At 45.5% G+C, this 27,104-nt stretch overlaps 1 protein-coding gene across 1 annotated transcript; it reads left to right on the forward strand.

Annotated features, from left to right (window-relative positions):
- The first annotated feature begins 829 nt into the window (after window positions 1–829).
- LOC132571432 (sperm acrosome membrane-associated protein 4-like) lies at window positions 830–27,104 on the forward strand. The gene is made up of 3 exons (XM_060238224.1): window positions 830–1,060; window positions 23,724–23,837; window positions 26,598–27,104. Exons 1-3 carry the CDS (start codon window positions 1,009–1,011, stop codon window positions 26,807–26,809), a joined length of 378 nt encoding a protein of 125 aa, XP_060094207.1. The 5' UTR covers window positions 830–1,008; the 3' UTR covers window positions 26,810–27,104.

The raw sequence follows: 27,104 nt of genomic DNA on the forward strand, positions 1-27,104 counted from the left end.
CCAAGACTCAGCTTGTGGGCAACTGATGGTAGAAGATGTGCTTGCCTAGTGAACATGTTTAGTGCAGAATTCTCAGCATACCGAATTGCTGTACTCCGACTTACAAAGAACTCCATTTACCACATTGTTGCTCTTTCACCTATTTTAGAGAAATTGAATCCTCCTGAGCTCTTCACAGTCTGCTTTGGTTTTCCTCATCTGAAGATTTTAGTATTATCTGGAAACACAAGTGCTTCACTGGAAATGGCATTCCAAAATTTCAGATAGTCTTCCTCAATACTTAGCTGAGATCCTTTAACTGTAAAAACCAGGGTCGGAACCTGGGGTTTTCTTGAATGCAGAGCACACTTCCACCACTGTGCCACAGACCGTCACCTCTGCTGCTGTGACAGGTGCTTCATGAGGAACCAAATAATGCAATGCAGGCTGACTGGAAGAAGATAAGGCTGGAGATACAATCATCATGCAGAGTCACTGTGGATGCCATCCTCAGGGAACAGGGACTTTGAAGAAGACTTCCAAGAATTTCCTCTCACAACCTTCTTGCAGAAAATGATGACACGCAGGTGGACTGGAAGGTAAGGCCAGAGATACAATGAATCATGCAGAGACACTGTTGACATTCTCCTCAGAGAGCAGATTCTTGGGACTTTGTATATGTTTAACTATTTCCTCTCACAAAACTTTCATAGCACATCATTTGGCAACGACTGTCAGAAAAAGTCAGTATCTGGTGAGCCTGTTGTCCCCTCTCTTGACCTGACTTCTCCTCTTTCTCTCTGACTCAGACCTGCTTGCTTCTGCTTCTGAGTGTTATGTGCCACTCAAAAGCTGGCTATTTACTCCTGCCACACCCACCCGCCCCCCAGCCAACCGAGTCTGCAATGGGTGGGGTGTGTGTATATATATCTCAAGCAGGCAACATAAACCCCTTCATTGACTCACAACTGCTGGGTTTGCTGCTGTTTGGAATTACCATTCCCCACATTTCAATCCAGCAACGACGCAATGGGCAAAGTCCTTCTCCTGTGTGCTGCGATTCTTGCCTGCACTGGTGTCGGTAAGACATCCATTTGGTTTAAAAGCTTTACCTTTCTTTCTTTTTGCATTTTTAAAATGAATTTTATTTCTGGATGTCTTATCTGTAACAAAAAAAAAAAAACACAACCCTGTGTTTGTGTATAATATTCATTGCTGTATTCCTGCCAAAGTTTCTTTCCATCTGGGAACGTTAAAAAAAAAATGTAGTCACCCAAACTGGGAAAGAGAACTCTTTCTTGAAAGCAGAAATCTGTATAAGATGTGGTACAGAGAATATGAGAGGAGGAAGGAAAATAGCCCACTAACTGTAGAATAAAAGGAGTTCTGCACTGCTGTCTTAAAACCGTCTCCAAGTCATCCCCATGAACCCTCATTCTACACTTATTTACTGATTACATTTGTGACCTGCCTGGTACTATGCCACATTTATTGATTATATTTTTTATTTGCTGTTCCTTTAAGCTCTGTCCCCCCCCCACCCCCCAAAACAGTTTTATCTTTACAACAAACTTGTGAGGTAGTTTAGGCTGAGAGATACCATTAGGGGTGCCAGTCTCCAGATGGGACCTGGGGATCCCCCAGAATTACAACTAATCTCCAGACTACAGAGATCCAGTCCCCTAGAGAAAATGGCCGCTTTGGAGGGTGGACTCTATGGCACCACACTCTACTAATGTCCCTGTCCACCCTAGCCTACTTCCCCAAGTCTCCAGGAATTTCCCAACCTGGATCTAGCAACCCTACCTCTGTCAGTAGCCAGGGAGAACCTGGCAACCCAATCAAGGTTCCCAGGTCCTATCTCATCCAGGTATTCAAGAGACCCCCGACTTAATTCCTTTCTGCAAAGCTGTTCTGTTGTGTGCCTTCAAATCACCCTCTGGAAACAGTTTTCTGTTTTTTCAGTGCACTACTATGTCCCCCAGAAGACCTTGACCTCTTGCATCCCACCACCACTTTACTCTACCTGTAATCTAATAAATCCCCCTTTCCTTTGGGATCCTAGAATGTTTACACCTTTCTACACTTCCTAAACCCATCATTCCCCAATTGCATCTTAATTTTTTTCACAGTGGAATGTTTGGAGAACTGCTCTCCTAAACTTTCCAAAGAAAGTCCTTTTGTTTGCTTGATTGTTTCTAAGGCATACCCAACCTGAACATTCCCAAAGATAGTTTTAAAAATGCACCAAACCAAGCAGCCAGTCAGCTCCTGCTGAGATCATCCTTCCAACTCCTGAATTTCTGCCTATGCAAAAAAATAATTCCTCTTTTATTGCCATGATGCTGCCTTCCTAATCCAACACTGGGGAGGGGGGGGGAACCTTTTGAGTGTTGAAAGAAGAGGAAAAAGTAAAGAAATATAGAAGAAAAATATGAAGCAGCTGATAGGAAAGAGCAGATGATGGCAGGGATCATTTTGTAGAAAAATAGGTGGTGGAGCTCATCCAGGGATTGTTATGCAAATGCACCTACTATTCAATGGACAAGTAGGTGGAACTCTCAGAAGGAGGAGGTGAAACTGCTCCTGTGAACTCCCACTGAATCTGAGGCTTGGATGATGGAATCTTGAAGGCCCCAAGTATATTTGCTTTAAAGAGAACACAGAAAGGGAACTCTGCCAACAGATACAGTGTTAACAGAGTAATCATAAATTGCTGGCCACATCTAATGTGGACAGCACAAAAAAGACATTTCACAATCTTGAAGAGTTAGAATGTTTGCTTGTTGATATTGTTAAAAAGAATAAATATCAAGCAGGGATCTTGATCAGGGATGGGCTAGGACAACCCTGGGGCTAAGAGGAGAGATAAGAAATCAATAGCCAAACACATAGCACATTCCTGCTAAGATATTCAGTTTGGATCAAACCAGATGAGACCACTTGGAAAATCTAGGTTTTGAAATCTAGTGTACTGTTATTTGTTGCAACGGAGCTACGTTCCTTCCCCTTGCACACACACTCCAACTGGATCAGCGCTACATGACTTGGGAGGATTAACTCTTCCCACTCCCCTGCACCATTTCCCCAAATCTGAGGGTCCCCTCCCCTCCCCCCCCCCCCCAAAAGGCTGTTGTCCCAATGAGGAAAACGTGTGAGCAACATGTATTTCTGCCGAAGTGGGACAAAAAGCCAGCCCTGGAGAAGTCATTTGAAGCAGGAGGGACGGTGTAGGAGGAAATGGGGGGGGGGGCTCTCTATCTCTCCAACCATAAACATGCAGACATTCCGTCCCCCTACAAAGCTGCAAGCAGATGAATTAGGCTGCTTTGGCCTAAGCTTGTCAAGGTTTGGGAAATAAGGAGGTTGGGTCATGGTCAGATGGCATGGGAGAACACCGACAATGCAGGCATGGCCAGGATTTTTTTCTTCCTGGGTATTTTATGTGGGAAGGACCTCCCCTCACACATACAGAGAAGCTGTCTCCAAAAAGGTAGGAGATACTGAACGGGTGGGGGGCTGAACCTGGGACCTTCTGTAAGCCAAGCAGACACATGCCCAGTGGAACCACGAAAGCTTAGATCAGGAATACAATTTTGTTCGCCTTAAAGCTACTGCTGGACTCAAACTGCGCAGTCCCATCTGCTTGACACTTGAACAGGTGCTGGAGGTGGGGGGTGAGTTGCCAGTCAGGCAGCTCCACGGAATCAGCTTTCTCCCATGCGGGAGGGGGAAAGGAGCGAGTGAGGAAAGTTGAGCAGACCTTGGGGGCGAGGAAAGAACGACACGAGCCGCGGCTTGAAGGCTCTCTGCAGAACCTGGAGGGGGGGGGTGAGGTCTCAGCGGGGCTGGTTTTTGAGTCCTCCAGCGGTTCCGTAGCAGAACAGCCGGCTTCCCTCTGACCAACGCGTTATGATCTCCTGGAAAACTCCCTCCTAATTTTGCATGAGGCGCCCAAGGCCTGCTGGGTCTCTGGCTGGACGAGGCATGAGCGCGGACGACCTCCTTCTCCTTTCGAGTTTCCTTCCCCGCAGTCAGCCCCTGAACCCCTGCCTCCTCTGGAGGGAGTTGTGCTCTGGCTGGGCGGGGGGGGGGGGGGGGGGCGGGCAGCTTTGAAACCCGACCTGCCTGCCTGCCCGTCTCCCTGATCCCCCAGCCCTCTGCCGTGGCTCACCCCTTCCCCCCCTCCCCTGGCATTTAGAGGGATTAGCGGTTCTGAACAGCCAGCCCAGGTCAGCAGAGGCAGGACTGAGGCCTGCCGGCCAGTGCCGGATTAAATCCTGTGGGGGCCCCTAGGCAGTCAAAATCTCGAGGCCCTCTTGCAAATTATCTCAGACCAATTTCACACTAGACTTTTAATCCTAGTTTAGCCCTGTCCCCAAACTGACATTCTATACTAAAATCATATAGTGATTTGGTTTCTCTGACTGTAGTGTAGAATGTCAGTTGGGGGACAGAGTTAAACCAGGATTAAAGGTCTAGTGCGAAATTGGTCTCAGAGTCAGAGCGCCTGCCCAGCTGCAGATCGCAAGCACCTTCTTAAAAGCCCCTTTTACTAAGCTGCAGGGGAGAGGCAGAGAGAGGCAAACTTGGCAACAGTGCCAGCAGGAGCCGCACCAGGCAAACTGAGCAAAAAGTGGCTCAATTGCTGTCTGTGCATGCAGGCTGGGAAGGCTGCAAGCAGTGGGGAAAGAAGGGGATGCCGCCCTGGGGCCCCTAAAGGGGTAGGGGCCCATAGCCCAGTGCCTACTTGGTCTAATGGTTAATCATCCCTGCTGCCCGCCCTCAGTAAGACTGACCCTGGGCTGGGACAGCAGTGCCAGGGGTCGCGAAGGAGAGGGGAAGGACACCTTCCCACTGCCCACAGACCCTTGTGAACCATCTGGATGAGAAGGCAGGAAGCCTGGGCTGTAAGGACTCCCATGGCAAAACCTCCCTTGTGACTGGGCAGTATGTTCTTCTTCCAGCCGCAACTTTGAAGGAAGCTAGCTAGCTAGCTATAGGTGTGATCAGTCTCTTATGGAGAATGCTTGCATTTTCTTATGTTTGGTAAGGAAGGTCTCCCATCCTATTCCTGATTTATCTCATCTGATATGAGCCTTTGTGACTACAGTCTTCTTTTTCTAACATGCAGATATGTTCAGTCCAGTGGCACCTTTAAGACCCAACGAAGTTTAATTCTTGGTATAAACTTTTATGTACATGCCCACTGCTTCAGATACACAACTGTATTGGTCACCTAACTTTAAAAGGAGGTGATAGCTTCCATTGAAACCAGTCTGGGGTTTGGGAACCAAACCATGCAAATACTCTCACATATAATTTCCTAGGAGAGAGTGCTTATATAACATTTTTTCATTACAAAAACATGTGAGTCACACTAGAATAGTAGACTGCAATGTATGGCTCTGGAGCCAAACATGGCTCAGTACAGAACCTATATGTTTTTAAAAAGAAAAGAAAGAACAGAAGATCAAATCCAGATCTATTGGAGTAGTAGGCTGGGAGCTAGAAAAAAATATGTAAAAGGAACAGCAAGTGAAAGATTTTTATAATTAAAGGACTTTATAGGGTTGGTTTACCAAAAATGGGAACGAAAGAGGTGATCAGCTGCCAGGAATCCAAGTGTGATCTGTGTGCAGATTTGTGCCAGTGTGCTCACACAATCACACATCTATATCACTGTGAGACCTCAGATGTGCCATTTTTAACAGAGGACTCACAACAACCAGTATTTGGGCTGCAGAAGCAGTATGGATTATTAATCAATGTGTCAATGGTCAGTAATGTATATTTTCAGTTATGCAAATGAGCCTCCTTATACTGGCTCGCTCTTGATCTCTCACTCTGAATTTCAACATAATGTGGCTGTTTAATTTTTAAAAGTTGCAGACCCCCACACCAGAGAGTAATGAACATATTCTGGTGTGAGCATCTACAGCCAAGAACATTTTTGGTTTGCCTTTGAATATTCAAGCCATCATAACAGTATAATTTTGAGAAGAATTACTTCTAAATCCATCAGTGTCAATGAACTTACAAGGGTTTAACTTCTGTGTAGGATTGCACTGTAAATGTGTGTCTTCAGGAAATTCTAAGGCTGTTTGCTGCAAGAAACTAAAATGACAGTCTCATCATGACTTTGGGTCACTGGGCTTTATGATTTCCCAGTTTCATTTGACACTGTTCCCAACTACAGTCTCAGAGGTTTTTAAAATCCAGGCTGCAAAATATTAACCTCAGGACATTTGTTGCTTTAACATTTCTACATTGTTGGTCAAAGTAGCAAAATGAAGACCAATAGAAGGTGTTTATACTCCACATTTCTCTACTGTAAGGAGTCTCAGGCTTAGTTTATAATGGCCCTTCCCTTCCTCTCCCCACAACAGGCACCTTGTGAGGAAGGTGGGGCTGACAGAGCTCTGAGAGAATTGAGACTTGCCCAAGGTCACCCAGCAGGAGGAGTGGGGAATCAAACCCTGTTTTCCAGATCAGAGTCAGCCACTCTTAGCCACTGTATCACACACTCTTCTGGTTCATATTTTGAAAATGTTGCTGTAATGATGTCTATAGCAGGGGACCAAGATTGTCAGGGGGGAAATATGAGGTTGACAAGAGGTGCTGGCATTTATCTAACATCTGAGGGACCTGCCCCAAGCCTGTAGCCCTGCCCCTCCTCCAATAGAGAGAGAAAGAAGAGGAAGAGATGGGTGGCTTCACCTGGCCCCCCCGGGACCTGTCCAATAGCCAACCATCTTGGTTGTCACACTACATGCCCCTTTTTTGTGCTCAGGCAAAGCCAGCCAGGCACTGATGCCCGTTCTGCCTAATGGCTACTTTTGCATCTTTACAGTCAGTAAAATCTGCCAGGGCCATGGATAAGAACCCTGCTGGATCAGACCAATAGTCCATGTGGGCCATGTAATCCAGCATCCTGTCTCACACAGTGGCCAACCAGTTCCTCTGTAGGACCAACAAAAGGAACAATATATGGGGGGGAGGGCGGGGCAGGTTGCTTTCTAGAGGAAACTGGAAAGTTCTAATTAGCAAAGCCTATATAGCCTACTAAGGACAGCAACAACAAAGGCTTTTTAAAGATATTTTTGAAGGAAAAGGAAGGAAACTGGAAGCCCACACATCAGTGAGGGTGGTGAAATATTAGAGAGTGACAAAGTTGCAGCTGCTCAACTTCTGCTTTGCTTCTGTCTTCTCCCCAAAGGAAAACGGTGTCCAAACTTGAACCAGTTTCACATATCATCAGCCTAGCCTACCTCACAGAGTTGCTGTACTGTTCTACAGTTCACCTGTGGAAAGGGTGGGGGTTCCTGTGCCCTCACCTTTTCTTTCCTGCCACCACAAAAAAGTAAAAGAAAATTTTCCACAAACTTATCCCCCCAAATATCTCCTCTTCTCTCTTTATCGTCTTTGTGGTCAGCTTTTCTCTATGTTCTATATTTAGTCACTGACATCTTGAGACATAAATTCCAAAACGACTCTTACACACACCTTTCGAGAACAGTTTCATAACTTATGACTTTTTCTCCTCATAACCTTGCAATTCCCTTTTGCCTGTCCGTTTTACAACCCAGAGATGTTCCAACCAACTTTCTACATTGTTTCCATGGACCAAAACTTTTCAATATGCTCTGCCAAAAACCAACTGCTGATAAGATGTCATTGTTGTGGCAAGAACAGGAAATTTTCTCCTCAAACTGTGACTATCCTAGTGATTTTCAATTGAGAGACTTGGGCAGGGTGGTGTCTTTGAATGATGATGACTCATCTACATGGAACCCTCACCCCTTCTGTGGAATCTCTCTTGAGTGGAATTTTCCGTCTCACACTCACCCCTTGAATTCAGCGGGAATTCACAGGAGCACAGCTCCTGAACTTTTCTGATGGCCCCCCTCCTCCTCCTCCTCCCCACCTAACTTGTCCATTGAGTAGTAGGTGCAGCTGCATAACAATCCCTGGATTAGGAGAGTGGGCAGCCAGCCAGCCACCAGGAGTTTTGCCACACCTCCAGCAGCCCTCATTAACCCCTGGCGAAGCCCGCGCCACCCTTTCTCCACTTCTTATTGATTTTGGGTGGTGGATGGCTTGCTGGCCTTTTGACTGGGGGGGGGGGTGGCCAAGGAGAGCCCAGGTGGGCGAGGCCTGCTTGGGCTGACTGGATCTCTAGCCAGCCCAAGCAGGCCTCACTCACCCAGAGCTCTCCTTTCTTGCGCCAGGTTGCTTTTGGCTGCAAAGGGGGCATATGCTAATTTTATTTATTTCTGTGAATTTATATTCCACCCTTTCCTCTAAGAGCTCTGGGCAGATTCCAGCATAATAAACAGTTAAAAACCAACAATAAACAGTAAAACAGTTAAGCAATTAAAACATTAAAAATTTAAGACAGTTGAGCAGATAGCTCTGATTTAACTTAAGGCAGCGTGGATGAAGTAGACACTTAATTTAGGTGTCCGAAAGATGCCAACTATATCGGCCCAATTTCCTCCAGTCCAGATGGTAGTCAGTCAGTGTTGGGAGCAGGCTTCCCAATCCCCAGGTCCCAGCGGGGGATTCCCTGGTTTTACAGGCTTCCCCCCGCCCCCAGTCAGCTGGCCGGTGGGGGAAGCTCCTCCCCCACAGCCACCCTTTACCTCTAGATCTTGGGCAGGACCTGCAAATGGGTCCAGTTTTAAAATGTATGTGCGCCTTTAAATTGGAGCAGGAGGTACTTCATGAGGAAGGGTTAGCAACAGCAGACCTCCTGAGAGTGCAGCCCCTCTGTTTGTTTTGCTTTCCTTTCGGACAAGTGAGTGTGTGTGTAAAAGAGCAGTGTCGTTGTGGAGGCACCAGAGACTCCTGCTTTGTTCTACTGCTTCAGACCAACAGGCTGCCCACTTGCACCAGAGACAGTTAAGCGTGTGTGTGTGTGAGTGAGAGAGAGAAAACAGGGGGAGGGGAGGGAACTCTATTATTCCCTATGGAGACTTATTCTCATAGGAAATAATGGAAAATTGATCTGCGGGTATCTGGGGCTCTGGGGGGGGGCTGTTTTTTGAGGTTGAGGCACCAAATTTGCAGCATAGCATCCAGTACCTCTCCCCAAAATACCCCCCAAGTTTCAAAAAGATTGGACCAGGGGATCCAATTCTATAAGCCCCAAAAGAAGGTGCCCCTATCCTTCATTATTTCCTATGGAGTGAAGGGATTTAAAAGATGTGTGGTCCCTTTAAATGTGATGGCCAGAACTCCCTTGAAGTTCAATTAGGCTTGTCACACCCTTGCTCCTGGCTCTGCCCCAATGTCTCCTGGCTCCACCCCAAAGTCCCCAGGTATTTCTTGAATTGGACTTGACAATGACAACCCTAGTTGGGAGGCCAGTTAGATAATATAGCTAGATAAGGACGCCCGCCTGCTTCAGTCAAAGGCCTGGCGGAACAGTTCCGTTTTACAGGCCCTCCAGAATGGTAACAGATCCAGGAGGGCCCGGGCCTCCAAAGGGAGCTGATTCCACCATGAGTTATACTAATAATGAATTATACTAATGAGCTCCACCACCCCTTTTTCTACAAAACGACCCCTGCTCACACTTAATAGGTTTCATTGCTACCTTCTGCCTGACACTCCTCAATATACATTGATCAATGTGTAATTTGGTGGGGGGAAGATCCCCCCCCCCTTCCATCAGAGATAAATGGGGATGAAATATGAAAAGCTGGCATTCTTCAGGAAAAAAATAACATGAAACAATGGCCTTACAAACACAACACAAAAAGAGACAGGGTGTTGCCACATTACAGACCCAAACAGGTTTAACAGGCATTCCTGGGAATGCTGTGAGGTCTAGCCCTATTTGGGGAGGGGGGGACCGAACAGGATTATCTCCTTTCTCACAAAAGGATAATTCCAGCAATCTTTGAAGGAAGCTATACAGGGATCAGTGTTCCCTCTAAGCTGAGTTAGTGTAAGCTAGCTAGGGTTGCCAAGTCCAATTTAAGAAATGTCTGGGGGCTTTGGGAGTGGAGCCAAGATCAAGGCTGTGACAAGCATAATTGAACTCCAAAGGGAGTTCTGGCCATCACATTTAAAGGGACGGCACACCTTTTCAATGCCTTCCTTCCATAGGAAATAATGAAAGATAGGGGCACCTTCTTTGGGGGCTCGTAGAATTGGAGCCCCAGATACCTGCAGATCAATTATCCATTATTTTCTATGGAAATAAATCTCCATAGGGAATAATAGAGTTCCCTGCAGACATTTCCCTCCCCTCCCCCCACTTTCCTCCAAACCGGGGGATCCCCTGCCCCCACCTGGGGATTGGCAACCCTAAAGCTAGCTCACCTTTTTTAGCCTCTGGCTCACATGTTTTTGTCTCAGCTCAAGAAGGATGGCCACAGAGCAAACTAATTTATGCAGTAGCCCACAACTTTAATGACAATAGCTCATGAAACAGAATTTTTACTCACAAGACACCACAGCTTAGAGGGAACATTGACAGTGATATAACCATTAGGGCCAGCTGAAGGATTTATGGTGCCCAAGGCAAATGACTTCACCCCAACCTCATGTTGCTGGGAAACCGCCACCCACCTGCTTTCCCAAAACACTATCATAACATGAAGTATTTGTTCTACAACTTTTTTGGTCCTAGTAAGGTGGCATTGTTTGTTTATTATAAACACTTCACGCCTCTATTGATTATATTTACTGTTACTTGTTGCTTACAGCTACTTTCGTCACAGAATTAGAGGTGACTTGAAGAAAGGATCATGGTTGCCATCCCCACATCCTGATCTCTGTTGTCTAAAGATCAGCTGTAATTGTGGGAGATCACCAGGCCCCACCCGGAGGCTGACAACCCAATTGATAGTGAAATGATTGCACAGATAAACCAGCCACCTCTCACATTAGGGGCTATTTTGCAGCCATGGTGCCAACACAGAAAAGCCTCTCCCCACAGAAAAGCCCCTCCCCACCTCAACTTAGTGGGCAAGAGCAGTACTCAGGCTTCAGTAATCTCAGTGATTATGCTTTTTAATTTAATTTTAATGAATTGTAATGGGATTGTTTATATTCTGCTCTAAACATCTACTCTCTAGGGTCATCAAGGCAGGGTAGGTGATAAATTCAAACCTGTCATTTAATTGCTTAATAATATAGTAATATCCTACAAGAAAGACTGAGCGCAATTAAGTAGACATAGCCCTGGCCTGGAGGCTTAAAATATAAGAAGATTCCTATCAGGGAAGTAATGGTTTTTAACTAGTTTCATCACCACAGTTTCCACCAATGATGTCTGAGAGCTGTATTTAACATACACACATCACCCAAACACTGTGTGTATGTGCGCGCACATGTGTGTGTGACGCTAAAAATGCCCTTTTGCCTTCTCTTAGGCCATTATGCAATGTGTGAGTGTTCTAAAGAGCAGGTTTACGTATACATTGTGGTCATTGAAAGTTGCTATTGAGTTGTAGCTAACTTATGGCTACCTCATAGAGTTTTCAAGGCAAGAGATGAGTAGAGGTGGTCTGCCATTTTCTGGGTCTGTGTAGCAACCCTGGCCCCATCAAAGGGTCTCGCATCAAAGTTATAACCAAGGTTGACCCTCTTTGGCTTCCAAGATCTGATGAAGTCAGGGTAGCCTGGGCCATCCATTCATATTATGTGGGGACTTTGGCAGCTGATCCTTTAAGTATTCAGTACATCCTCTGGGGGGGTGGGATGGATGCTTGGGAGGGCAGACTCTATGGCATTGTACCTCACTAAGGTCCTTGTCCTTTCCATGCCACCTCACCCCCCCCCACACACACACAAGAAATATCCAGGAGTATCCCAACTTGTATCAGACAACCCTATCCCCCATCCCTTGCAGGGGGACCTGACAACCCTAGAAAAAGCCATGTATGCTGCCCCTGAGCTCCTTGGATGAAGGTCAGGATAAAGATATATGAGAGAGTACTCAGGGCTTCTTCAAGGCCGTTTTCAGTTGATCAAGCTTAAGTCTGTACAATATGCTTGGGAAGCACTGGGTCTTCAGCTTTTTAACCTGGCACTGTAACTTACCATGCAAACATCAGTTAGCTTACCATGCAAACATCAGCTTGCAGCTGTAAGCTTACCATGCAAACATCAGTTAAGTAAACTTATTTTTTCCAGAAGATAAGTAAACAGTATTATTAGCAGTGAGGGAGGGTCTGTTGTTCAGAGACAGCATGCACAGATTTCTGATAGAAGGTTCTCAGGGTGACTCCCTGGCATGTTCATTTTAAAGGATTGTTGATAGTAAGGGCTGGAGAGAAACAACTAAGGAGGGCTGCTCCTTTCATGCTTGAAAAAGTAGCATTTATTTCAATATGAACTTTGTGAATCATGAAGGCTCATCTTGAAATACATCTTGTTAGTATTTAAGGTTCCTCTTAGCCTTACAATATTCCCATCTTTGAGAGGCAAACTCCCACCTGTCTTAAATGGGTTCATACCCAGAGGTGGAACTGTGTGATGCTCTAGGATTTTCCCCAAACTCGATTGTAAAAACTATAGAGATTTGAAGGATTCCTAGAGTGCCATTCAATGCCACTACTTCACTTCTGAGTATGAAGCATGATGATGAGTCCTAAATTCCCCAATGTTCGTGGTGGCAGCCAATCAGAGCATGGCAACCCTACATCCTGCCCCCATCCATTCTCCCCCCCCCCCAGTTTACTAATTGGACAGTGGGAGAAAAGAAGTAGAAATAGGGTTGTGAGGTCCCTCTTGGCAACAGGCAGGGATGGGGGGGACAACTTACCAGGAGAAAAAGAAAGGCCCAGGCCACATTGTCAGCATCATACAGTAAGTGACATCATCATGCTAACGACTTCCAGACAATGCTCTGGCATTTAAGCAAAAACTCTGTTTTAAAACTGGCTTCTTTCCAAAGTTGCCCAGCTGATTGGCAGCAGGGGCCTGGTGCTGGGGGACCCTCCAGAGGGGGAAATCTGGCAACCTTAACTAGGGTTGCCAACCTCCAGGGAGCATCTGGAGATCACCTGCTTTTACATTTGATCTCCAGATGATCCAAATCAATTTCTCTGGAGAAAATGGCTGTTTTGGAGGGTGCAGTCTATGGCATTCTACCCTGCTGAGGCCCCTCCCCTTCCCAACACCACCCTCCTCCAGCTCCACCCTCAAAATTTCCAGGAATTTCCCAACACAGAGCTGGCAACCAAAGCGCCTGGAAGTGATGTCACTGTTGAATGACTATAAGAATCCCCCCCCCCCCATCTCTTTACCGTTGGGAGTCATTCCTAGAGTTTCATTCAACACAGTGATATCCCTTCCAGGTTTTCAGACAGAAGTGATGTCACCGCATCACATGCCATTCTGTGTCCCCATGCCCAAACCCTCTAAACACCCAGAAGCCTGGCAACCCTTCGGGGACTGGATTTTTGTTTTCTCTTGCTATGAAAGACTATTTTGGCTACCCCTTTACAACCTTCTCATTATTTGCCTATAAGCTTCTCTCAGACACATTTGACTGGCAAGAAAAGGCCACCCAAGATGAACCTGTAGCGTGATCCAGGCAGTGGGGTGTTTCTTAGGCTGTGCTCATGCAAACATGGAACTATAGTCTGACAGCCCTTTCCCATTTGTTTAAATAGGCCTGATCTGCAATTGAGAGTAGGGAAAGGGGGAGGGACTGCAGGGCCCTATTTACTGTTGCCAGCTCTGGGTGCAGAAATACCTGAAGATTTTGGGGTAGAGCTTGGGGAGGGCAGGGTTTGAGGAGGAGAAAGAGAGTTCACCCTCCAAATAGGGTCACTAGCTCAGGTCCCAGCTGGGGTTTTCCTGCTTTTAGGGGCCTGAATCTGCCACTTATCAGCTGGGACATTTAAATAATCTGGGGGCACCCCCTCATGCACCCCCAAGCTGTCTCACCCCCCCCCCCCCCCCAGTTTGCCAAGGTCCAGCCAGCAAACAAGCCTCTCCAATAGCCATGCAATGGATCCCTGTGGCCACACGGAGATTAAATGGCACACACATTCTCTCTTGATGCAAAACAAAGAGAGTGAGTAAACTTCAGCCTACTGGGCAGATGAGCAGCATGGGAATGGAAGACAAGGGTGGGGCTGGCCAGCGAGGTCACCATGCTGGGCAAATCCACAGCATGGAGTTGGAGAGCAGCATGGAGCTTGAGGGGATGCGACTGGCAAGAGTCAGGTGTTAGAGAGCAGCTAATGAGAGGGTGGTGTGGGACTTGCTGGCGGCAGTGATGGGCAGCTAGTGAGAGAGGGTGGCAGGCTTGCTGGCAACAGCAAAATGAACATAATAAATAAAATTAACATTTTTTAAAAAATGGAAGTTGAGGGGTTGGGATGGGTAGGGCCTTGTCAGTAAGTCAGGGGGTCAGGCCCCGAGAGGCCCCACTGTAACTATAGGCCTGCTCTGGACTATGAATTTCTAGGAGATTTTGGTGGTGGACCCTGGAGAGGCAGGACTTGGGAAGGGGACAGACCTCAGTGGAAGATAATGCCATAAAGTCCAACTTCCAGAGCAGACATTTTCTCCAGAGAACTGACTTCTTTTTTAGGCTTCCCAACCCTCCCGCCCTGGCGGGGGACCCCAGGATTTCCACCCTCTTCCCCCGCTCCCCAAAAAAATGGAAGCGGGGGGAAAGGGGGGAAACGGAGCCGGGGAGCGGGCGAGGCCGCTGTGCCGCACCGCTGCCGCCCCCTCCCCGCCCACCGCAGTTGCTCCTCCAAGATGGGCCCAGGCTGAGCCACCCGGACTTGCGGCTCGCCACGCCCCCGGCCCACCTCCAGCCCCCCCTCCGCTTCCAGCCCAGAGGCGGAGCGGGCGAGGCCGCCGCTGCCGCCTCTTCTCTGCTCGCCGTGGCTGCTCCTCCGAGATTGATTTTTAAAAGTTTTATTGATTTAAACTACAAAAAAGAAGCACTGCAGAAGATACATAAAAAGAGGGGGGAAGAGGGAAAAGGGGCCTTTACAGAGTGGAAAAAACAGAAACCAGTACAAATATATCAATTATAATTTCCCTTCCCAATAAAATGCTCAAATCTTTCTACCTACAAGTATAAAAATCTCCTTAAATATTACCTTCCTTTCTTCTTTTACCAGAATAAAAAAAACAATAATTATTTTAATAAACTAATGAAGCAATGTAAATCTAAACATTAGGGTTGTAGAATCTTTCGGGCTCTTTCTTTGATAAATCTAAACAGTTCTTCTTAAACACAAATTAAATATAACCAGTTAATAAAAAAGATTTTTTCTTTCAAGACTGTCTCAACATCGTTTATCTAATTTAACTTACGCCTATAATAAGCACAAATTAAGTTGTTGATTTAGCAAAATCCTTATTAAAAGAAGCACATGAAAATAATTTCTTTGTTCATAGCAAATTACATGAGATACATCAAATACAACTGAATGCTTTGTCTATCTCCGTCTAAACCATTTATCTTGCTAACATATTAAAAGCAAGTCTGCCAAATTACCAAGTCTACCAAATTCCACAGGAGTTATGCTATCTGCCTTTTCACCCTTGATCCTATTCTTACATCATTAGAAGCAGTCTCACTAAATAGGCAAACTGTCAATACATCTACTATATAGAGAATTATGTTAACTACACTCATTAACATCACTTCTTCAAGATCTCTCTTATTCTTTTAAAGTTTAACATCTGTTCATTATTAATGGTTACATGTTTACTTATTCACCAGGAAAATAAAAAAAAGAACCCAGATTCCAGAGTCCTTCTTCCCAAATATTAAAAACTTTTAAGTTCTTTTGATTTCTGCACCCAAATTGTATCCGAGGCAGCCCATTTATCCACAGTTTATCTTTTGGTATCACCTGTCACTTCTTAGTCAGAATTCCTTGTTCAGCCATTCACCAAAGCAGAAACAAAAAATCCAAAATCCTTTTTCTGAATGGCCTTCCAAATCCAAATTTGTTGATTGAACTGCAGCTTTTCTCTTCTCAATATGGCCTGCCCCCTCAACCACAGGGGGAAGAATTCATCGCCATTTTTCCTTCTCCACTTGATTTTACTGCAGCTTAACTTCCGGGTTAGTTTTGAAAGTGCATCAGAAGAGACCATCTTATTTTGCCTTTGTTTCACAAAGTAACATTTTTCCCTTCTACTGACCATGGGGTAAAAGGATTACTGAAGGAGGATAGGGAAATGGTTGAGAAGCTAAATGAATTTTTTGCCTCCGTCTTCACTGTGGAAGACGAGAACATTTTGCCCGCCCCAGAACCACTAATTTTGGAAGGGGTGTTGAAAGACCTGAGTCAGATTGAGGTGACAAAAGAGGAGGTCCTTCAACTGATAGACAAATTAAAAACTATTAAGTCACCGGGTCCGGATGGCATACTTCCGAGAGTTCTGAAAGAACTCAAAGTTGAACTTGTGGATCTTCTAACAAAAATCTGTAATCTTTCATTGAAATCTGCCTCCGTTCCTGAGGACTGGAAGGTAGCAAATGTCACCCCCATCTTTAAAAAGGGTTCCAGAGGAGATCCGGGAAATTACAGGCCAGTCAGTCTGACTTCAATACCGGGAAAGTTGGTAGAAACCATTATCAAGGACAGAATGAGTAGGCACATTGATGAACACGGGTTATTGTGGAAGACTCAGCATGGGTTCTGCAAGGGAAGATCTTGCCTCACTAACCTGTTACATTTCTTTGAGGGGGTGAACAAACATGTGAACAAAGGAGACCCGATAGATGTTGTTTACCTTGACTTCCAGAAAGCTTTTGATAAAGTTCCTCATAAAAGGCTCCTTAGAAAGCTTGAGAGTCATGGAGTAAAAGGACAGGTCCTCTTGTGGATCAAAAACTGGCTGGGTAATAGGAAGCAGAGAGTGAGTATAAATGGGCAGTCTTCGCAGTGGAGGATGGTAAGCAGTGGGGTGCTGCAGGGCTCAGTACTGGGTCCCATTCTCTTTAACTTGTTCATAAATGTTTTAGAGTTGGGAGTGAGCAGTGAAGTGGCCAAGTTTGCGGATGACACTAAATTGTTCAGGGTGGTGAGAACCAGAGAGGATTGTGAGGAACTCCAAAGGGATCTGTTGAGGCTGGGTGAGTGGGCGTCAACGTGGCAGATGCGGTTCAATGTGGCCAAGTGCAAAGTAATGCATATTGGGGCCAAGAATCCCAGCTACAAATACAAGTTGATGGGGTGTAACTGCCAGAGACTGACCAAGAGAGAGATCTTGGGTTCATGGTAGATAACTCACTGAAAATGTCAAGACAGTGTGCGTTTGCAATAAAAAAGGCCAACTCCATGCTGGGAATTATTAGGAAGGGAATTGAAAACAAATCAGCCAGTATCATAATGCCCCTGTATAAATCGATGGTGCGGTCTCATTTGGAGTACTGTGTGCAGTTCTGGTCGCCGCACCTCAAAAAGGATATTATAGCATTGGAGAAAGTCCAGAGAAGGGCAACTAGAATGATTAAAGGGCTGGAGCACTTTCCCTATGAAGAAAGGTTGAAACGTTTGGGACTCTTTAGCTTGGAGAAACGTCGACTGCAGGGTGACATGATAGAGGTTTACAAGATAATGCATGGGATGGAGATAGTAGAGAAAGAAGTACTTTTCTCCCTTTCTCACAATACAAGAACTCGTGGGCATTCAATGAAATTGCTGAGCAGACAGGTTAAAACGGATAAAAGGAAGTATTTCTTCACCCAAAGGGTGATTAACATGTGGAATTCACTGCCACAGGAGGTGGTGGCGGCCACACGTATAGACACCTTCAAGAGGGGTTTAGATAAAAATATGGAGCCCAGGTCCATCAGTGGCTATTAGCCACAGTGTGTGTGTATATATAAAATTTTTTGGCCACTGTGTGACACATAGTGTTGGACTGGATGGGCCGTTGGCCTGATCCAACATGGCTTCTCTTAAGTTCTTATGTTCTTTCACTGCCATCAATTCACTCTCTTTAGTACTGGACCCCTGTAGATTTACCATTTCATTAGCTGTCGAATCTTCTTTCCTCAAATCATTAGCTGTCAGCATAAAATAATCTTTAAGAAGCTGCGTAAATGAGATAAAATCTTCCTTCAAAGATCTGAGATTTGCGCAAATATTTTCCATGTGCCATTTCATTAAATGATGCCATATCAAAACTCAGTCTCTTAGATCAGATTACACATTCAAAGCTCAGTGTCTTAGGTCAGATTGTACTTTCGCTTCTCTCCTGTTAGTCTCCGTTTTACAACAGCTTCAACTGAAGTTTTAGAAGGCATTCTTTCAGTTACAGTCAGGTAACAGGGACAGAGCTCTTTACTGTATATCTCCTTTGTGTTCAGATCGTATTGCAAATTCTTGGTAATCTCTTTGATATATATCCAATTAAAGTCCGGGTCTATTTTAATAATTATATTCAATCCAGTTTAAATAGTTAAGACTGCTCATAGCGTTTTGAGGCCTTTTGAGCTGATCTTTGAGTTAGTCTTTTGTTGTTATGCAGAGTGACCCATCGGGGAGGGGGGGTAGAGTTAGAAAAAACACCTACTTGTTAAGTAGAGTCATTGCTTTAGAAGTGGAAAAATGTTGCTTTAAAGATGTACTGGGGAAAGTGAAAGCATAAAAGTGGTCAGAAGTTCTTTTTCTGCTGATATGCCAGCTTTCATGGCCGCGGAGCTTCAGGACGCACGACGAGCACAGAGGGCAGTTGCTGCTGACCCCTCCCCCCCCGTGAAGTTCCCATGCCGAAGAAAAAGCCCTCCAGGCTTTTCCTATGGGGGCATAACTTCTGTGACACCCCTCCAACGGCCAGATTCAGAGTTGCTGCAGGGAGAAGATCTGCAGGCAACTCTGACGCCAAGATGACGGATCCCGGAAGTCGAGAACTGACTTCTTTTACCTGGAGACCAGTTGTAACTATGGGAGATCTCCAGCTGCCACCTAGAGACTGGCAACCCTAGCCCTGTGGCCTTCACTACATCCTCTAGTAGTGAATTCTACATTTTAATCACTAGCTGAGTAAAGAAATATTTTCTGTTGTCCGTCCCATGTCTACTTCTCTGCCTGTGTTTCCTGTACATCTCTTCACATATAGGATGGCTTCCCCCTGCTTCAGTTTGGAAATGGGAAGGAAGCAAAACGGACTGTTGAAATGACTGCCAGCCATCTAACAGCAGCACAGGTCCACCCATCAGCTGTTAGGTTTACATGGCTGTGAGCCATTAAATCCGTCAGCCTCCCTTCCCCAACTTCAAAGCAGAGGGAAGAGAAATGGATGGGTTAAATGGCTACCAGCCATTAAACCCTTCCTGGGCAATCCCTCATGGGGTTCAGTTTGGGGCACTTTGGGCTGGGTTCTGTTCATGGTTCATTTCAGGGCCACCCCAAACCCTGAACCAGACCAAACATTTTACGCTCATGCCCATCCCTAAAATAGACTGCACCAGCAAGCAAGAAAAACATGTCTTCTGAGGCCCTGGGAAAGGTTCTTCTATATTTTTTAATGAAGGGCTGTGGCTTGGAGCAGAAAGGTTTTTTCCAGGCTGGGCATCCAGTTTGTTCCTGTTTTCCAGATTTGTTATTGCAAAATCTCTAGCCACTTTCCACTCGGGTGTGAGCCAGACATTCCAGATACAGAACTGTTGCCCCCTCTTTTTTCTCTGCAGAAATGCACATTTGTGTGCAGAGCTTTTTTTTCAACACTCTGGTGTTACTATTTCCTGTCGTGTTTGAGTACATTTTTTGTGTTTCTTTTTTGCTTCCTTATTCATGTACTTTTAGAGGGGAGTTACAGTTAAAATGTTTAAATTGTTAAAATAGCTTTGCAAAAATGTCTCTACAGTTTCTCTGCCATTTTTTTTAAACCTCTTTAAGAGCTGAAATAGTAGACACGTGCAACTTATATTCCTCAGGGCAGCCCTTCCTCTGGCTGTACCTACTCAAGACCGTTTCTCCACCACCATCACCACTATCTAAGGTGGCCAGGTTCCCCTTGGTCACTGCTGGGGTGCCAGATCCAGTTTGGGAAACTCCTGGAGAATTGGAGATAAAGCCTGGGGAGGACAGGGACCTCAGTGGGATACAATGCCATAGACGGGGGGGGGGGTTGTAACAGAAACTCATTTGCATATTAGGCCACACACCCCTGATGTAGCCAATCCTCCAAGAGCTTACAAAGCTCTTAGTACAGGGCCTACTGTAAGCTCCAGGAGGATTGGCTGCATCAGAGGTGTATGGCCTTATGCAAAGGAGTTCCTGCTACAAAAAAGCCCTGGCAGTAGAGTCTACCTTCCAAAGCATCCATTTTATCAAGGGGAATTGATCTCTGTTGTCTGGAGATAAACTGTAATTCTAAGGGATCCCCAGGTCCCACCCAGAGGCTGGCATCCCTATGCGCTATCCCATTTTTATCAAGAAAGAAAATAAATAAGTCTGCCTGCTGGCAACATGTTGTAACATAATGTTTGTCTGTAAGCATAACTATTTATGACTTCTGACAACCGCAACCCCAAATGTCAGACAAGTCCAGACCTCTGAAGCAATTATTTTTAAAGGCCTTTATGATGATTTACCTGTTTATGGGTGTTTTTACATTCAGTTTGATTCAGAGTTTTAGAGTCTTCAAATCGTCTGCCACTGTTCCGCTTTAATTATTTTCCTTTTACATTTAAGCGTTTCAATTTGGGATGGGGTGTGTGTCTCTGATCAGAGGGCAGCCGGAATACCAGTGCTTAGTTAAATGTATATGATTGCTTGGAAATTGTGTCAACACTGCAAAAACAATACAAATTCAAATTACTAGATGAGGCAAGCAATGATATGTAAGAATTTCAAGTGGTGTCAGTTCTCATGCAAATCACTGCACCTTGTGGTGCCTTTTGGAGGAGTCTTTTAAAACGCATGAAAACTTCTACAATACAAGTTTGAAACGCTTGTAGAGACCAAATCTAAACTAGTGTGGAGAAAAACGCTGCAGCAGCAGCTCGGAAACTCATTCCACCGAAACGAATGCCACAATGAGATGATATGCTCATGCCACCATTTTAATGGCCCTGGTAGCACTTAAGGAGAAACAGTGGCAGAAGCCAGAAGGAATCTTCTAAAAGTTTGGGGATTTGTCATGAGTGGCTTGCCAAACTGCAAGAGGCTTGGCAGAGTAAGGAGGTTTATCCTTTTTAGGAAATAAATAACGTTGCCAGTCCCCAGGTGGGGCCTAGAGATTTCCAGGAATTATGGCCGGTGTGTGGGAGTAGGCCAAGTAGGCAGCCGCCTAGGGTGCCCCCTATCCCCACACACAATGGAGAGCAGGCTCCATGGAGCGCAGATGCTGCCCAGCTGGTTTCGCGCCTGTAACAGACCTGGGAAACACAAAAGTGGATGGCGCCTGTGCAGTGCGGTCCTCAGAGCCCGACAGGGATAAGTGAACCAATTGTAAAAGCTGAAGAAGAGCCAATTACAGTTTCTAAAAATTGGTTCCTGTTGAAGTTGTGTGCTGCCACTCATCCTTCCTACTCTACTGAAACAGAGCCATGGGGTGGGAGCCATAGCTCAGTGGTAGAGAATCTTTCTCACATGCACCAGGTCTTGTCACTGGCATCTCTAACTAAAAGGATCAAGTAGAAATGGCCATGTGAAGGTCTTGTCCCTGGCACCTCCAGCTAAAAGGATCAAGTAGTATTCCCAAATTTTTTATTGCTTAATCTCACTTAAAAAAATAAAATTTAAAATAAAGAACTGTAAATTAAAAATGCAAATAATTTCAAGTTTCTTCATTTCTCCTACAATTCTGTTTTTTCAATTTTTTTTGGGGGGGACGCTAGTGGGCAACTCGCCTAGGGCACCAAAAACCCTAGCACTGGCCCTGCCAGGAATTACAACAGATCTTCAGACTACAGAGATCAGCTTCCCTGGGGAAAAAATGGATGCTTTGGAGGGAGGCTTTTATGCCATGCAGAGGTGTCAAACTCATTTGTTACGAGGGCCAGATCTGACATAAATGTCACTTTGTTGGGCTGGTCCATAAAACATAATGCCAGGTATTGGAGCTATAAACTTTAAAAAGGTCACAGGCAAACCAAGTTAATGATATTATTTTTTACTAACTATTCTCCAGTTGGGGACAGGGGGTTCCCTGGTTTTGTGGGCTCCTGCTCACTGCCAGCCAATTGACCAGCAGGAGAAAATCCGCTACCAACAGCAATGTCACACAACATGCCTATGTCACCCAGAAGTGATGTGGGCATGCTGGGGGTGACACTGGTTTGGGGGCAAAGCTCTATGGTTTGAGGGTGATTTTACCATATCAAAAACCAGTGTTGCCCTCAATGTGACTGTGTCACTTCTGGGTAATATAGGCACAGCACACTACATCACTTTCAGCGACATCCCCCTGCAAGCATCTCAAATGGACCCAGCAACCCTATTTTTTTACTCAAAATATAAACATGCTTATAACATTAATGCTGTTGTAGTATTTCCTTATAGCAGGGCTTTTTTTGTAGAAAAAGCCCAGCAGGAACTTATTTGCAGCCCAGCAGGAACTCCTCTGCATATTAGGCCACACTCCCTGACATCACCATTGCTCCACACAGGGCTTTTGTGTGGAAAAGGCCTAGCAGGAACTCATTTGCATATTAGTCCACACCCCCTTGTGCCAAGCTAGCCGGAACTGCATTCTTGTGCATCCCTGCTCAAAAAAAAGCCCTGCCTTTTAGTATCTCCCTGATGCCCACCCTCTCACTTCCACCTGTTAAGCATCAGCACTGGGACAGTATCCAGGGGCAAAATTCTCCGCCTCTGTCATCTGGCAGTAAAGATAATCGGTTGCTTGTGGGTCAGATAAGAGCACTTGATGGGCCAGTTCCAGCCTACAAGCCATGTGTTTAATACCCCTGCTATAGCATGACACCCATTATACCCTCTTCAAACCAAGTCTCTTCCTATTTGAGCCAGTTTGGTGTAGTGGTTAAGTGAGTGGACTCTTATCTGGGAGAACCGGGTTTGATTCCCCACTCCTCCACTTGCACCTGCTAGCATGGCCTTGGGTCAGCCATAGCTCTGGCAGAGGTTGTCCTTGAAAGGGCAGCTGCTGTGAGAGCCCTCTCCAGCCCCACCCACCTCACAGGGTGTCTGTTGTGGGGGAGGAAGGTAAAGGAGATTGTGAGCCGCTCTGAGACTCTTCGGAGTGGAGGGTGAGATATGAATCCAATATCTTCTTCTTCATCATCATCTTCATTTCTGAATAAGGCTCCCTGTAGACATAAAGGTGGTGCTTGATAGGCTCTTCTGAAAGACTTCCTGCTCCAATGAGGCAGAGGAAATCCAAGACTGGCTCTTTGCTTGGGGTAAGAGATACTTTGTCAAAGAAGCACATGGGTCCCAAGAAACCCATTGATGGGTTCCATGGTACCCACAAGCACCTCACAGAATCATAAGAGTTGGAAGGGACCTCTAGGGTCATCTAGTCCAACCCCCACTAGATCAAGTGATCTAGGGTCATCTAGTCCAACCTCACTGGAGATCACTGGATAAGAGTGTTAACTAAAAAAAAATTGTACATAGTCCAAACAGATTTCTTGTTACTCCATTGCAGAATGCCAGTTCCATAAACAATTTTGTTTTATTACAAGAGTTTAGAGCCATCGGGGTGAAAAATTGGATTCTGTCACTGTCTTCTATATTCCACAAAGGCTGTCTCCGCACTGATCCAAAGAAGCCTCAAATAATTTTATTTTCCCGTTTTTTTCTCTCCCTTTCTCTGTGCTGCAGGGTCAGCTTTGCACTGCTATCAATGCACATTCACCTTGTTCAACCTCCCCTGCATAACCTCAAATGTTACCTGCAAAGCTGGGGAAGTTTGTGCAACCATCAAAGGATCAGCAGGTAAGAGTGCCATTCCCCTCCCTTTCTCCTGATTTTGCTCTCTGCCCTCCTTTCTTCCAACACAAGAGTATTCCTCTGCGAGAAGACTTTGAGGCAATCCTGTGGCCTAATGTAGGTTTAAGAAATTACACTCAATTTCAAAATTCTAACTGTGAACCCACCATGGTTTTGTTAAGGTATTCTAATGATTTTGTGTTTGTTTCCTTTATGTCTGTTAGCAACACAGATTTTTGTGGTGGAGAACATCCACAAAAGCCAGCTAGATTCTGGCATTATGGATGGGATGGGATGAAAAATGAAGTCTGGGATTTCTATGATGTAATGATCTCAGGTCTCCCAAGTGTGTAGAGTTCTCAGCCCTATACCAGGGGTGGCCAACGGTAGCTCTCCAGATGTTTTTTGCCTACAACTCTCATCAGCCTCAGCCATTGGCCATGCTGGCTGGGGCTGATGGGATTTGTAGGCAAAAAACATCTGGAGAGCTACCATTGGCCATCCCTGCCCTATACCAATAAATGCCAGAAGATTTGGGAAGCAGTGCCCAGGGAGGATGGTGTTGCTGAAAGATATGGCATTGCTTTGAGGGGAAGGGCTGTGGCTCAGTGGTGAATCATCTGCTTGGCATGCAGAAGGTCTCTGGTCCAATCCCCAGCATCTCAAGTTAAAAACATCTAGCAGTAGGTGATTTGAAAGACCTCTGCCTGAGACCTTGGAGAGCTGTTGTCAGTAGGGTTGCCAAGTCCTCTTCATCCCCCAGTGGGGGAAAGTCATGCGTGCGCCATGTGCCAAAATGACATCACCCGGATATGATGTCATCAAAATGGCAATGCCCATGCAGGGCCGCTCTAGGTGTTTCTGGGGAAAGTCTATGGTTTTCCTGGACGCTCTAGCCATTTAGGAGGTTAAAACTCTATGGTACCTATTGTACCATAGAGTTTACCTCCCAAATGGCTAGGGTGCCTGGGAAAACCACAGAGTTTTCCCGGAAACACCTAGAGCGGCCCCTCATGGGCGCCACCATTTTGATGACATCACTTCCGGGTGACGTCATTACGCCAGCAACGCAGAGGGCTGGTGGGTTGAAAACCTCCCAGGCAGGAAATTCCCCACCTGGACTAGGGAATTGGCAGCCCTAATTGTCAGTCTAAGTAGACAGTGCTGACTTTGATGGACCAAGAGGCTGATTCTGTACAGGGTAGCTTCATGTGTTTGCTTTCAGGTGACATTCTAGGAATGCTCATTGGCATCATTAGCATAGTCTTTTACAGGGGGTGGGTTTAGTAGAAAAAGCCAGCAAGAACTTATTTGCATATTAGGCCATATCCCCTGATGTCACCATTGTTTAACACAGGGCTTTTTTGTAGAAAAAGCCCAGCAGGAACTTAATTGAATATTGGGCCACACCCCCTGACACTAAGCCAACCAGAACTGTGTTCCTGTGTGTTCCTGCACAATAAAAAGCCCTGGTCTTTTAAAAAGAAAGTTGCAAACCCCTTCTTCCTCCTCACAAGAAGGCTCTGGAGTTTTCATTCACCTCCTTTTCTTTCCTTGATCAAAATTATCTACGTATTTTAGGTAATGAGAAGCCAGAGCAACTTACCAATAATTCAATTTACATAAACAAGGGAAAAGTGGAAAAAAGAAATAAAAGTCCAATAATGGCAATATGAATAATAAATTAGCATAGATTACATCCTGGGTTTATCCCAGATCCACAAGACCAGCTGACTCAGGCCTATAGGCTAAGCAACAGAAGCCTTTGGACACACCCAAGCCAAAATTATCTGAAAGAAACTCAACTCAGATGTTGTGAGTTGGCAGAGATGTTCCCAATAATCCCCCTTGCTTTGCTCAGCTGCTGCCTGTGCCTAGGTAGGGGATTTGTTTTTCTATATTTCACATATTTCCAGGGCTTTTCTTGTAGCAGGAACTTCTTTGCATATTAGGCTACACCCCCTTGATATAGCCAATCCTTTAAGAACTTACAGTAGGCCTGTAAGAAGAGCCCTGTAAGCTCTTGGAGGATAGGCTACAACAGGGGGGGGGGGTGTAACCTAATATACAAAGGAGTTCCTGCTACAAAAAAAGCCCTGCGATATTTCTATGCCTGCCTTTCTCCTGACCATGTCAGCACCCAAGGTGGACATAAGAGGAAAGCTCAGAAAAGCAGACGTGCTTAGCCCAGATTCTTCTTAGCAGGCACAGATGTCCTCAAGAATTCCCCTTCCTTTCCTCCATTTTACAGCAGGGCTGTAAGGGAGGTAAATATGGGGTCATGGGATTTAGGGGGAGGTTCTGTGGCTCAGTGGTAAAGCATCTGCTTGGCAGAGAATCTCAGGTTCTATCTCCAGTATCTCCAGCAATGTTTTCTCTAAGGTCCAGAATCTTGTGAGCGAAAATTCTACTTTGTGAACTACTGGCATTAAAGTTGTGAGCTACCGGCATTAGTTGTGAGCTACTTCATAAATTATTGTGCTCTGGGGTCATCCTTCCTGAGCTAAGACAAAAATGTGTGAACTGGAGGCTAAAAATCTGTGAGCTAGCTCACGCTAACTCCAGTTAAGGTTGAGATCATAGATCATAGATGATGCGAAAGACCTCTGCCTGAGATCCTAGAAAGTTTCTGCCACTCTTAGACAATACAGACCTTGATGGACCATTGGGTGTGATTCAGTATAAGGGAGCTTCATGTGTGTGCACATGTGACTACTGCCAATGCATCTCCTTCAATAATTTCCTCCCTTATTTCTTCCCCTGTAGTTGGCAAAACCGTAATCAAGAGGAAGGATTGCGTCTCCAAGGAAAACTGCGGCACAAACTCCACTGACACATACCTAGGCGTCAAATACACCACCACTTATAAATGCTGTGAGGGAGATGCATGCAACTCAGCCACCACGCTGTCCTCCGCTCACCTTTCCTTATCCATGGCACTGGCCATGCTGGGCTTCTGGTTTACTCAGCTGCTCTAAATGCCCACCTGCCATCAGCAAGAGGGAGCAGCTTCCCCAGGAGAACAAGAAAAGTTAAACTTACTAAATGCTCCTTGAGTAGCTACTCCTTGTTTAATGAAAGAATTGTATTTTTCTCCATCTGCAATAGTTCAATGCTGGACAAAGTTACACTCTCCTCAGTCCATTAAAGGACTTAGAAGGGTGTTGCTCTGATTACTACTGTACTCTTGAGTCATATAAATCAAGTATTGGTGGAATAAATTAAGGGGAACTGGTTGGAAGAAGGAAGTCCCTTCCCTTTTCTTTTGATGCC

Source organism: Heteronotia binoei, chromosome 5 (genome assembly GCF_032191835.1).
Source record: "Heteronotia binoei isolate CCM8104 ecotype False Entrance Well chromosome 5, APGP_CSIRO_Hbin_v1, whole genome shotgun sequence".
Classification (NCBI taxonomy): domain Eukaryota; kingdom Metazoa; phylum Chordata; class Lepidosauria; order Squamata; family Gekkonidae; genus Heteronotia; species Heteronotia binoei.